Source organism: Rhinoderma darwinii, chromosome 1, assembly GCF_050947455.1.
Source record: "Rhinoderma darwinii isolate aRhiDar2 chromosome 1, aRhiDar2.hap1, whole genome shotgun sequence".
In the NCBI taxonomy this organism is placed as follows: Eukaryota; Metazoa; Chordata; class Amphibia; order Anura; family Rhinodermatidae; genus Rhinoderma; species Rhinoderma darwinii.
Genome location: NC_134687.1, coordinates 107369661 through 107382501, shown reverse-complemented (window position 1 = coordinate 107382501; position 12841 = coordinate 107369661). Strand labels below are relative to the sequence as shown.

General features: G+C 41.5%; 1 protein-coding gene across 1 annotated transcript in view; it reads left to right on the top strand.

The window, feature by feature from the left end:
- The window catches only part of PALLD (palladin, cytoskeletal associated protein), a 174477-nt gene that overhangs the window by 128099 nt on the left and 33537 nt on the right, over positions 1-12841 (top strand). Inside the window, exons 9-11 of the mRNA XM_075860263.1 lie at positions 1522-2211; positions 11576-11708; positions 12321-12422. Coding sequence (XP_075716378.1) covers positions 1522-2211; positions 11576-11708; positions 12321-12422 — 925 coding nt within the window. The remainder of the gene's footprint in view (positions 1-1521; positions 2212-11575; positions 11709-12320; positions 12423-12841) is intronic.

The window sequence follows — 12841 nt, the reverse complement described above, 5'->3', positions numbered from 1 at the left end:
CGGTTGGCACGCGGCTGTCACTCCGTGGCCGGCCGACCTGGAAATCACGGCTACGCACATGGCTACGTTCGTGTGCAGCTGTAAGAAGTCTTATTGCTATTCACAGTAGAAATTTCTGTATATAGGACGAAAGACTGAACAGATGATTGTTTCTCGTTCATATGTACAAATGTGAACAAACTCCCATGTGTGCATGGAAATATATCATTTTGCTTATTAGATGTAAAAATTTAGTGCGCCGATCTTCAGTCATAACACTATTTCATGCATTCTGGCACATCTGATCTATGATAGCCACACACTGATGACCATTTATTACGCAGTTTGCTTAGCCTTCTGCATTCTTTGCACGCAAATCGTATAAATTATTTTATGCAAATGGAAGCATAGCTAGAATCCCGTGCCACTGGCATTCATTCAGAGCAGACCATTCAAATTCAAGATAGTCGAGCACTATTTCAAGCAGTTCTTCAAATTAAATATTTTCAAAAAAAGTTTTCTAATGGTAGCTTGCCCAATGCAAGGATAGATCAGGGCAGCAATGGGGAAGTTGAATTCTCACAGCTTCCCCTGCTCTGCTATAAGCAGAAAAAGTAAAAAAAAAATGTAGGGCAATCTTAGTGGTTTGACATTCCCCCAATTGCCCTGATCTACTCTTCATAACAGATCTTGGGGAATTAATGATTGTGAAATCCCGAGGCTTTTTCCCCAAAGCTTTGTTTCCATGTGGATAGTAAAGTATTTAATAGTTAAATCCTCTTTGTCATTAGTAAAGTATGGTTAATGATATACTAATATTTATAACCATAAATAATGCTCTGTGCTCTATTTGTAGGGTCTGGCCTATAATTGTAGTAGTAACATGGCCATTTTATAGTATCATTGGAAAAACAATTAATACCCTTCATTACTGTCCCATGTGTTTAACTGTCTGGACTTCAAGCTTATGCTTTTATAATAATATATCCCTTTTGTGTAGACACCATGACAATATTTTTCAGTATAAAAATGTTTTCCAGCCTTTTGTGAGCTGATTATTTTAGTTGTAAGCTTTACTGTACGCAAATGCATTTCCCATATTGCTGCAGCGTTCATTAGAAAACAAACTCTTTGGAGTAGCAGATGCAACACAGAAGAACAAAACGATGTAGATGGTGCTAAAAAAATAAAAGGCCCGATCTCATGTATAGACATGACTCTGAAAGGGTAGGTTCCTGCCATCATTGCTTAGGAGCATTGGTCTCCTGGGCTTGTCCATTTTTGATTCAGATGAGATGACACATGTCCAGCATGTCTATTGGAGATCTGATCTTTGTCTCATTATCACTGGGCTTCAGCCTATGAATCTTACTGATCAGGAATTTCTAAGACCCTTTCGTTTGATGTAGGAGAAATTTATGATCACGGCTATCTTTAATAGGAATAGTGTAGCATTCTTTCTGTGGATTCAATTTTTCAATGCCTAAATGCCATACATACCATTGCTCTGCTAATGTTTTTTTTTTCTTCTAATTTACCCAGGGATTCTCAGACATTGCTGCAGTTACAGAATCAGATACGTCAAGAAAAAGAATCTACTGCCTTGAAACAACAAACAAGTTTTCAACAAAGTACACCACCTTCACCATCTTTCCCTCCTCCACCTTCTTTCCAGGAGCTAGAGGCGAGTCAATTTATCACTTCCCCAGGACAAATGAGCGTGCTTAATTCTCACAGTTCCCCAGCAATGCAACCAGCAAGCTCCTTCAACTACGCTAGGCCTAAACAATTTATTGCTGCTCAAAACATGAGTTCAGCCCCAGGCTTTGTCACACCATCTTCTGGGTCCTCTACCTCCAGCCTTCCATCTCCAACGTCACCACCTCAAAAACAGTTTGGGAGAGCTCCAGTGCCACCATTCTCTCAACCATTTGCTCCAGAGGGGGAGCAGTTTTGGTCTCCAACATCATCATCTCCACCTCCTCCTCCACCACCTCCTGTGATGAGTCCGACTGCAAATTATAGTATTCAAGATCAATTTCCACTTCCTCCCCCACCTCCTCCACTTCCAGTTTCTGCTCCTTTGTCATCATACAGTCCATCTATTTCTCCAACTACAAGAGGGTCTATCTCAGGCCACAACCCTGCAGCCTTCCTTAGTGCCATGCTGCCATCCCAGCCATCACCTGTCTCATTCAATGAACTTGGTCTTCCAAAAGGCGTAATGCCACCGTAAGTTTACATTGTATCATTATTCTCTCTATTGTGTGTGTAAATCTGACATTATAATGTTATTGTAACTATCTTAAAAATATTTAAGAACACTAAAAAACCAATATAATAATAGTTCTCAAAATAATTAGGCCAATAATTGTTTTTCATTTTAGCCATCTTAATAAAACGCTTGGCCTGTGGTTTTACTGACCGGTGCATAATGGCAATGACCATCGCTTTTTATTTGCACTATTTTGTTATAGAATTTATTCGCGACGAACGTTTTTTCTGTTTGATTCCACCTTACCTTATTTTGCATTACATTCTGGTTTCACAGCCAGGATGACATTTGTGTGAACGCTAGGGTAACAGCCACCATTATATAAAAGAAAAGTTCTGCTGTTACTATTGTTACTACGTGGTTCAACAGGTTGTGGCCCAGGCTGGTCTATGCAGGCATCACGCATACGTAGATTAATAGGAGGACAAACTCAAAATTCAAGTAAAAGTATGTACATTTATCAGTGAACTGATACCGAAATTATTCAGAAACCTTACATTTTGGTACAACCTCTTGCTGAGTTTGGATAATTTTAATCTCAGTGACTGTTGAGATTTGAGATTTCTAAATATAACATTAAAAAAGAAATACAACGTTTGTGCCATCGCTGACAAAGTGAAAAAAACCTCAAAGCTACGAGTACCTTTTCCCATGAAATCCTCTTTGTTAATCATGTTCTGTTCCACATTGCAATTAATGCTGAAGTTAGCAAAATAAAAACTCTCTGACTTCCGGTTCCGGCGCCTGCATGTGAGGACGCGCGAGTACAAGTGCTCCAGCCCTTGATAACAAAATCACTCGGTCAGATCCTACTAACTACCGCTGGGACAAACGAGTCTGACCCCCTGTAGCACGGAAGAAAAACCTGTCGGTATATGGACAGATTCGTCCACATTATGGGCAAATCCAGAGCACAGAGCAAGTCCGGCCGCGCGGCCGACCAGACAGCCATCATGGCGGACGAGTCCTCTAAGCAAACCACACCAGAGGAGTCGGAAGTTCCTCAAGCTTCACTGACCTCAATGTCTGGTGAGTCTGCATTGTCTACCTTGAATATTGACTATAAGCAATTGGCGATTCAGGTAGCGCAATTAATCTCCCCGGATTTACAAGAATCCCTGTCTAAAACGGTTAATACCTCCCTATCACAACTACATGATACGGTGACGAAGCAGGGGGAGCGTATAGATACGCTGGAGTCAGCCATGCACCACGTGGACACAGCATTCATGGACCTCCGCCAACTAGTCCAAGACACCAGGTTGGACAACCAGAAACTCTGGGACAGAGTAGAAGACTTAGAGAATAGGTCACGTAGGAACAACCTACGCATCGTGGGTTTACCGGAGGCGGTATTGGCAAAGGATCTCAGACGACTGTGCGAGTCGGACTTACCGGAGGCTTTGGGGATCCGTCAGGCCTGTAAAGTAGAGCGAGCTCATAGAGTTGGACCTGACTTACGACCCACAGACAAGGGCTCAAAGGAGACGAGACATCGCCCGCGACAAGTCATAGTCAAGTACTTAGATTATTCAGACAGAATGGCAGTGCTGAAGGCGTTTAAAAGTAGGCGCGATGGTCTGGATTATAAAGGACACCGCATTTTGATCTTTGGCGACTTCTCAGCGGAAGTCACGAAAAGGCGCCGAGCATTTTCACAAGTTTGTTCGGCATTATACAAGCGCCAGGTCAAGTTTGCATTATTATACCCGGCAGTTCTTAAGGTTGCGAATACGGATGGATCCTATGATACCTTTTCTACACCGGAAGCGGCGGATGCCATTTTGAAATCTTTACCGCCTGATCGCCCTTCTCCTACGCATAAGCCAATAGGTGAACCACGTGATTTATCCAAGGAGGACAGATCTTCAACAGATGGATTTTCTTTCTCAGATCCTAAACCGCAGAGGAACAGGAATCTTCAGCAAAGCCACACTTGAACTTCCATATCCAGAGGCTCAGTAAGGCAGGAGTACGCGGGTCTACTATGAGATATATCCTTTCACACGTATGGGAACATATTGCTCAGTGCTTTTAGAGATGTGTACGTGAAATATATGCATTGTTTCCTGATCGCTTTACACAACTAGTAGATGTATGCAAGATAGATTACCCTTTGTTTATATCTTTCGTGCTCGACTCTATAATGATATGACCAGTCCAGCAACATGGCTGGGAGTGGCTTCGTTACGGTGAAGTTAAGATAAGAAGTGCTAAAACATGTGGGAAAAAAGTGAAGTCGCATGTCACATATACATGGATGTTGCATTGGTACAGCAAGGACCATGGAGTGATAGTTACCTGTTGTTGGTTATGTATATGGTTATGTATTTGGGTTTGAAGGCGGGGTTGGGAAGGGGAGGGGGGCAGTTAGACATCCACATTGATAAACTAACTATATCATCCGTTTATGAGAATTGTTTCATGGAATGTTAAGGGTCTCAAGTCACCCCATAAGCGCATGATGGTACTACGCCATCTCAAAAGGCTAAAGACCGACATTGCGCTACTACAAGAAACTCATCTAACGGAGCTAGACTACCACCGTATGCAAAAACTGTGGGTGGGCCAGGTGTACGGATCCCCCGCCCAGCACTCTAAGGCGGGAGTTCTGATACTCCTTGGTAAGAACCTCCCCTATTCAGTCACGGGCTCTAAAGCTGATTCAGCAGGGAGATGGGTGAATATACACCTCACGGGTTCAGAAGATTCCATTAGCATATATAATGTATATGGGCCTAATGTACGTAGTCCACACTTTTTCAAGACGCTAAACGGAGTTATGGCAGTTGATAGTATACCCTCCAAACTTCTGGGGGGAGACTTGAATGTAGTCTTACAGCCTGCGGAGGATAGGAGTAATCCCCATAAACCGTTTCTTCACAAAGACCTAGATAGAGAAACTGTCTTACACACATTCCTTTCAGACACGGGCTTACATGATCCCTGGCGTCTGCATCATCCTGATGGCAGAGAATACTCGCATTATTCACATGCCCAACAATCATGGTCACGCATCGATTACACTTTGGTGTCGACACCGCTCCTTCAGCGGGTGCACCAGTGTGTCATCGAACCCATGGTTATATCAGATCATTCTCCGGTAGTGCTAGAAATACATGATTGCTTTCCAAGGGGCTCGGACATCCTGTGGCGCTTCCCCAGTAACTTGGCATCTGATGAATCGTTCCAATCTTTACTTAAGGGTTGGTGGTTGGATTTTGAGGATACCAATGGAGCTCACTCACAGGATCCCCAGCTATTCTGGGACACCTCCAAAGCAGTCATGAGAGGGCAACTAATAGCGTATGTTGCAAAACTTAAAAACCAGACTAAATTGAAAATTGAGGAGTATGGCCTGGCTTTGAGGCGGACTTACACACGTTTCCAAGCAATGCCAACACCCGTAAACAAAGAAGAATGGCAGAAAGCAAGAGGGGAATATGAATTGTGGTTAGATAAAGGGGAAAAGTTGAAACGGTCCGCTTTTGAAGCGAAGCTGTTTCGATACGGAAACAAGGCGGGGAGGTTGTTGGCACGTCTGTCCAAACCTTTGGGACCACAATTTCATATTACCACATTGAAGGATAAGTGGGGAACTTTGCAATCACACCCTAAACAAGTTAATTCCATCTTAAAGCAATTTTATGAGGATTTGTATACAAAAAGAACATATACTCCCACCTCGCTCCCTACGGTCTTAGACTCCCTACAACTTCCCAAACTAACAGAGGAGGAACGGACATTCCTAAATTCTCCAATTACAGAAGTAGAGTTGAAATCCTGTATAAATTCAATGAAAATGCAGAAAGCCCCAGGCCCCGACGGATACGCCAGTGAATACTTCAAGGTCCTGAGGGATCAAATCACCCCATGTTTACTGCATTTATATAATGGATATTTATCAGGACAATCCATCCCGGCAGCCTCCAATGTCGCATACATAAAGGTTCTCCCTAAGCCAGGAAAGGACCCAAAATTTGCTTCCTCATACCGCCCGATTTCCTTAATCAACTCGGACTTAAAACTAATATCTAAACTTATGGCGGATAGATTAGCCACTATATTACCTAGAATAATTTCACCAAGCCAAGTTGGCTTTGTAAAAGGCCGCTCAGCGGTATCCAATATCCGGAAAATACTAACTGTACTAGATGATGTTAAAGTTAATCCGTCCGCTCACCCAAACCCAGCCATCCTTACTATAGATGCCGAAAAAGCATTCGATATGGTTGATTGGGATTGGTTGGGAGGTACAATGGACTCTATGGGTATTTTGGGACCTTTTCGATCGTTTATTGGAGCCTTATACTCGGCCCCCTCCGCAAAAGTATACACTCCAGGATTTCTTTCCTCCACCATCCCATTATATAGAGGGACACGTCAAGGCTGCCCTCTTTCCCCCCTCCTTTTTAATCTCGCATTGGAACCATTTATTCGCACATTGGAGGCTGACGAAAGTGTAAAGGGAATCAGGGTGGGCACGGAAACAATTAAGGCAACATACTTTGCAGATGATGTCTTGATATTCCTATCAGACCCGCATCACGATCTTCCCCACGTCTTTGAGCTTATTAAAAAATTCGAGAGCCACTCCGGCTTTAAAGTAAATGTCACAAAAAGTGAATTACTACACTTGACCAGTAACGGCGCAGCACACTTTAAACCATCTTTGAGTATACCGGTTACTATAGCTAGGTCCTCCATTAAATACCTAGGGATAAACATAGGTCGCACACCGGACACAATATATAACCTCAATTATCCGGCGGTTATAAATAAAATTAAACAAGATCTCCAACGATGGCAGCATCTGCCTCTCTCCTTCATGGGGAGATGCCATCTTTTGAAAATGGTAAGCTTCCCGAGATTGCTTTATCCTCTACAGACAATTCCTCTTCTATTAAAACACACTGATATCAAGACATTAAATTCCATGTTCTCCGCCTACATATGGAATAAGAAACGCCCGAGAATAGCCTTAAAGAAACTTATGACACGCAAAGAAGGTGGGGGAGTCAATATACCGGATCTTCGTAGCTATAATTTGGCATGTTTGGCTCGTCATGGCCTTGACTGGCTACAAGGGTCAAACTTTTATTCTAATTACACACTTGAGGAGGGGGTGGTGGCTCCACTACATTTGTCATCGCTAATACATGTCTCAATTGGGAACATACCACCAGAAATCAAACATCGTATATTATTTAGGGACACCATTATGGCTTGGAAATCTATTAGAGCACTTTTTGGCCTCCCTCAACACATATCTAAGCACATGCATTTATGGGGGCATCCGGAGTTTCCACAGGGGAGGGAGAACCCGCATTTCAGGGAAATGAAATCGTTGGGCATCTTCAAGCTTAATCATCTCTTGCATTCTAATGAAAATAGATATATGACATTTCAAGAGTTGCAAGTTGTAAACAACCTTTCCACAAGGCATCACTTAGCCTATTGCCAAATAATGTCCTTTTTAAGGTCAAAATTGCATAATATAGCCCCGGAATGCCCTAAGAACTTCTTGGATGACTTGATAGTGTCTCCCCCATCTAAATCCTCTTTATCTTTTTTATATAGTACATTGAGAGAATCACTTGCTAAGGCTACCACTGCCACAATGTTTAAAATGTGGAGTAGAGAGCTTATGCAGCAAGATCTTACTCAGCAGATTTTGGGAGGATGGGCAAAGGTGCGTAAAGCAGTTGTATGTGAAAGATGGAGGGAGACACATTTTAAGTTCATTCACAGGGCCATATACGGTTTTGATATTCCCCCACACCCTAATTGTCCGGATAGACAAATAGCGTGTCCACGATGCCATGCACCCAAAACAAATTTATTTCATGGTTTGTGGACTTGCCCCAAATTATTTACATATTGGAACGAGATTTCTGGGATAATCAGGGATACATGGGGGGAGGAGGTCGCGGTGGAGCCACTACCTCTTTTATTTCATGCCTTTCCTGATACTCAACATATTCCTGACGCACTTCATGCCTTTCTTCTGATAGCCAAGAGGTCCTTGCTCGCCCTCTGGCTTAAACCACAGCTACCGTCAGGCCTAGAGGTAATTTCTCAGCTGAAAAAATATGTATATATGGATCGGCTAGATATTGAACGAACAGCGGAATCTGGATCATCAAAATTTTTTAAGAAATGGAAAGTTTTTATATGTAAACATTTCCAGACCGACGAAATAAAGGATCTGATGACACCGTTCTATTATACCTCATGGTACCTGACGAGAGATGTGGCAGGAACATTAGGAGTGCTGAAAAGGTGATTCAGTTAGGCGCTAGGAGTGATAGGGACCCACCTTCCTGTTCAGGTACGGTTCGGATACAGGAACATTTTACAATTTAATATTAGAAACATACATATTTAGGATGTCAGGGGGGAGGGGGGAGTTCCAAGGGGTTAAAGGTTGAAAACAATGTTCGCTAAGCATGATTTATGTCAAATTCGTCTGCCAGTTCTGTACAATTTTGTATTGACGATCAGTGGAATAACTCACATGTAATGTCCAATGTAATGTCATGCATCGGTTTCTGTTTACTACTGTTGAAAAAATTAAATAAAAAGTGTTTTAAAAAAAAAAAAAAAACTCTATGTGTGTCACAGTGTATGTGAAACAATAAGGCTTGGGGCTAAGGCCCTGTTCACACAGAGGTTTCTTTGCAGGCAGAAAAAATCTGCCTCAGAATTCCTTCAGGAGTTTTGAGGCCGATTCTGAACTGCCTTCATGGATTTTTCTGTGTGTTTTTTAACAGCGTTTTTTGCCCGCGGCCATTGAAGGTAATGCAAGGACTGTGGGCGAAAAATGTAGCAAAAAACGCTCAAACTAGCTGCTTTGGCGCTGTCAAAACCAGAGCAAAAAAACTCTGTGTGAACTGACCCTTAGGGTATGTGCACACACACTAATTACGTCCGTAATGGACGGACGTATTTCGGCCGGAAGTCCCGGACCGAACACAGTGCAGGGAGCCGGGCTCCTAGCATCATAGTTAGATACAATGCTAGGAGTCCCTGCCTCTCTGCAGGACAACTGTCCCGTACTGTAATCATGTTTTCAGTAGTTCCACGGAGAGGCAGGGACTCCTAGCATCGTACATAACTATGATGCTAGGAGCCCGGCTCCCTGCACTGTGTTCGGTCCGGTACTTGCGGCCGAAATACGTCCGTCAATTACGGACGTAATTAGTGTGTGTGCACATACCCTTAGGTAGTTTTATCTGGGAGGTACAGGTAGCTCGCTACGGTAGAAAGCTTTTCCACTGTTTTATCTATCCTAGGAGACCAGGCAGGTTAAATCCTGACTTTTGGCAAATTGTCATTTCCCCTGCTAATCCAGCAATTCCCTGTCCTAAAATGAAAAAGCCAAAAGAGATTGACTCCTGTTCCTGCTTTTGCAGACCGTGAAATAAATGTGTAGTCGTTGTGCTTACTTCTTAATTCATTACCAAGATTATTCTCCCTTTAAGGAGAATATCTGCGCTATTTGTAATTGGTCTATTGGTCATTTAAACTGACCCGACTGCACATATCTTATTTTCTGACCCACCTCACACATATGCAAGTACAGGGATTACTTATTACTTTACCACAATAAGAACAGTAGAAAATAAAAGCATCCATTGTTTTATTTTATTTTTCACTGTATATTGTATGGTGGTCACCAGGTTGCAGCATGGCTGGTGCGTAGGCAACATACTTGAGTGCAAAAATAAAATTATTAAGAAAAAAAAGGCAGACCGAATTATCTGATTATTAGAAATGTATTCAGATTATTGTCTAATATGGCAATGCAGTAGGATATAAGATCAGAGTAAATATTCCATTTTAGATTCTGATTATACGGATGGATTGAGCTCTGCCTTCATTTATTGATACAGATCCATTAAAGTTATACAGAATTTAAATGGTTTTGGAAATGAAGATTAAAACAAAATTGGAAACATTATTATCCATCAGTATGTTACCAGCAAGGGATTTTCAATGTGTATAGAGAGGAATCTAGACTTGGTTACAGTAATTCCAGCTGCCTATTGCAAGGGGGAACTAATTTAGTGATCGTATTTATCACATGTAATGTCCCATTTCTAGGAAACCAAGAAGCTGCACCTCTCTGTGCCTGTAATGTAACATCAGATACAGTATTGTATACATTGTGCTTGGCACCTTGCCAGTGACTCTTCTGTCCGATTTGTCCAGCTAGTGTATCAGTTGTTATCAGTATTTGATATCTCCGAGTTAGTCTTTTCAAGCTTGGACATGATTCATTTTTCCATTAATTCCCTTAGGAAAGCTGGATTTAGGAAAACATTGTATTCTCCCCACATGCTGGTCAGTCACAGCCATGAAAATGAGTAATGGAAAAATATTGCAAATGCTTGTTGCCATAATCTAGTATTGTGGAAGTGGCAATTCTAGCATTCGTTTGGATATATTTTTATGTGACCAGTACAGGATTCAGGCATTAGGAATATTAAAATGTTGAATACCAACTCTAAATTTATACTACCGCCCCCCCCCCTCCTGCAGCAAAGAAAACAAAGCACTTATTGAAATCACAGGAGATTGGTGGTCCTCCATAGCTGAAAGCCGTGCCTTGCATGTCTCTTGGCGCCTTCTAACACCGGGGTCGTCCGCTGCAAGCTCAGCCGCCTTGCCATCACATACAGTATAGATAATTCCATATCCAGAAATCGGACCCCCTGCATAAATTCATATTTATCTTTCAAAAAAGATTTCATCACTAATCGCTTTATTCCCAGGTATTTAGCTATATAAAAATCTTTGTACTTAACTGGCCAGAGACTTGTTAGTTCTGTAACGGTGTCTGAGCGCCGAGCCAACTGGTTTTAAGATGTAATATATTAGTGATTTCAGACGGCTGTTTTCTGAATGAATGGTTTCTCGTGGTCGTTTTGGACGACAACAACAAGTTAAAACGTAAAATAGACAATCGATCTCTGCTCTGATCTGTGTCCTGGTCAAGATATTGCTGACTCTACAGCTATTATTAGATCCGCTCTATGTGTTATTGTTTTATATGGTTTAGCTTAGTGCTACTATTTTCTCTAGACTTTTGTCCATTTTTGTGAATGATTAACATCAGGTCAATGACATTGTGAACATCTCCTTTGTCTTATTCGCCTAATCCATATGTTTCCCCGTACAGAACATAGTGATCGTTGTTCATTAAAATGAACTGTGAATATCATACAGGCATGAGTCACGTTATCTGGTAATATTAATATGTGTCATGCATAATATGGTGTTAGTGACCAGTCTCATTTACTCTGGTTCCTCTGTTAGGGGCTTCCCAAAGAAGGCTGGTCGGACTGCCCGTATAGCATCTGACGAGGAGATACAAGGAACAAAAGATGCCGTCATTCAAGATCTGGAGAGAAAACTTCGCTTCAAAGAGGAACTAAACAACGGCCAACCGGTATTATTATGGATGATGTTCTTACTTCCTAAATCCGTTTTAAGACACTTTAGTGGAATAATAGTTAGCAATATGGACGGACAAAACTCCAGGGTCTAAGGCAAACAAAGTGTGGAGCAAGGTTTTGGCTATACAAAGATGCTTGAGAAAAGCTTTGTATAGATGAAATTTCGCATGCCTGGATTCAATTTATAATTGCATCTATGAAGTGAGTGCTGAACTCCATGACTTTTTATTGCTTTAGTAGAATGATATCCGGATAGAATTGGAGCTGATCTTGCAACTTATTTGGTGATTCTCATTTTGAAAAAAATGACCATCACAGTTGGCTCATAATAATTATGGAAAAAATCAGCTTAAAGGGGTTGTCTCATGAATAAATCTCCTTTCCATATGCTGTATTAGGGCAAATTGACATCATAGATCATTGATACCCCTCTCAGGACCTATGAAAGAGTGGCTTCCGTTCTGGGGGACCGTCCCATCCGTTACTTGTAAAGCCAGTAATGTGAATGTGTTCCATGTAATGTTTTATTTCCTTGCATTGTGATTACAAGTGTAGAATAAATAAGAAACAATATGTTAATCTAGTGTCTTTGTATTTTTTCTTAGAAATTGACATATGAGGAGAAAATGGCCCGACGATTGCTTGGAGCTGACAATGCAGCGACAGTCTTTAACCTTCAGGAGCCAGAAGATGACTTGAATTCACAGGTACAAAATTCTATCTAAACTGATCGTTGAAATATTATGACCGGGAACTTTGGTTTTGTTTTGAAACAAAATATTTTCTTAAAAACCAGTCTGAATTCTGCCAATTCTGCACCTCTAGGAAATATACAGATTTTTAACACCTGTTCCCTGCAACATAAAGGCAGCATTGCTTGCATTCCACACGGCACGTGCCGGAGTAAGAATAATTAACAAGAAACAAATATTTCAAGGACATTTTAAATCAATAACTGAACCACGGTCTATGAAACAAGTAGCACTTTAATAATTGAATCACTTCATGGAAGACTTTCCCAGTGAATAACTTAGCAGCGTAAAAAGGAGAGCGCATGTTCATTTTTGTTTAATGATTCTTCATTGTTTTGTCTGGAATATGTGTTGAGCAGGTACTCCGCTTTCAC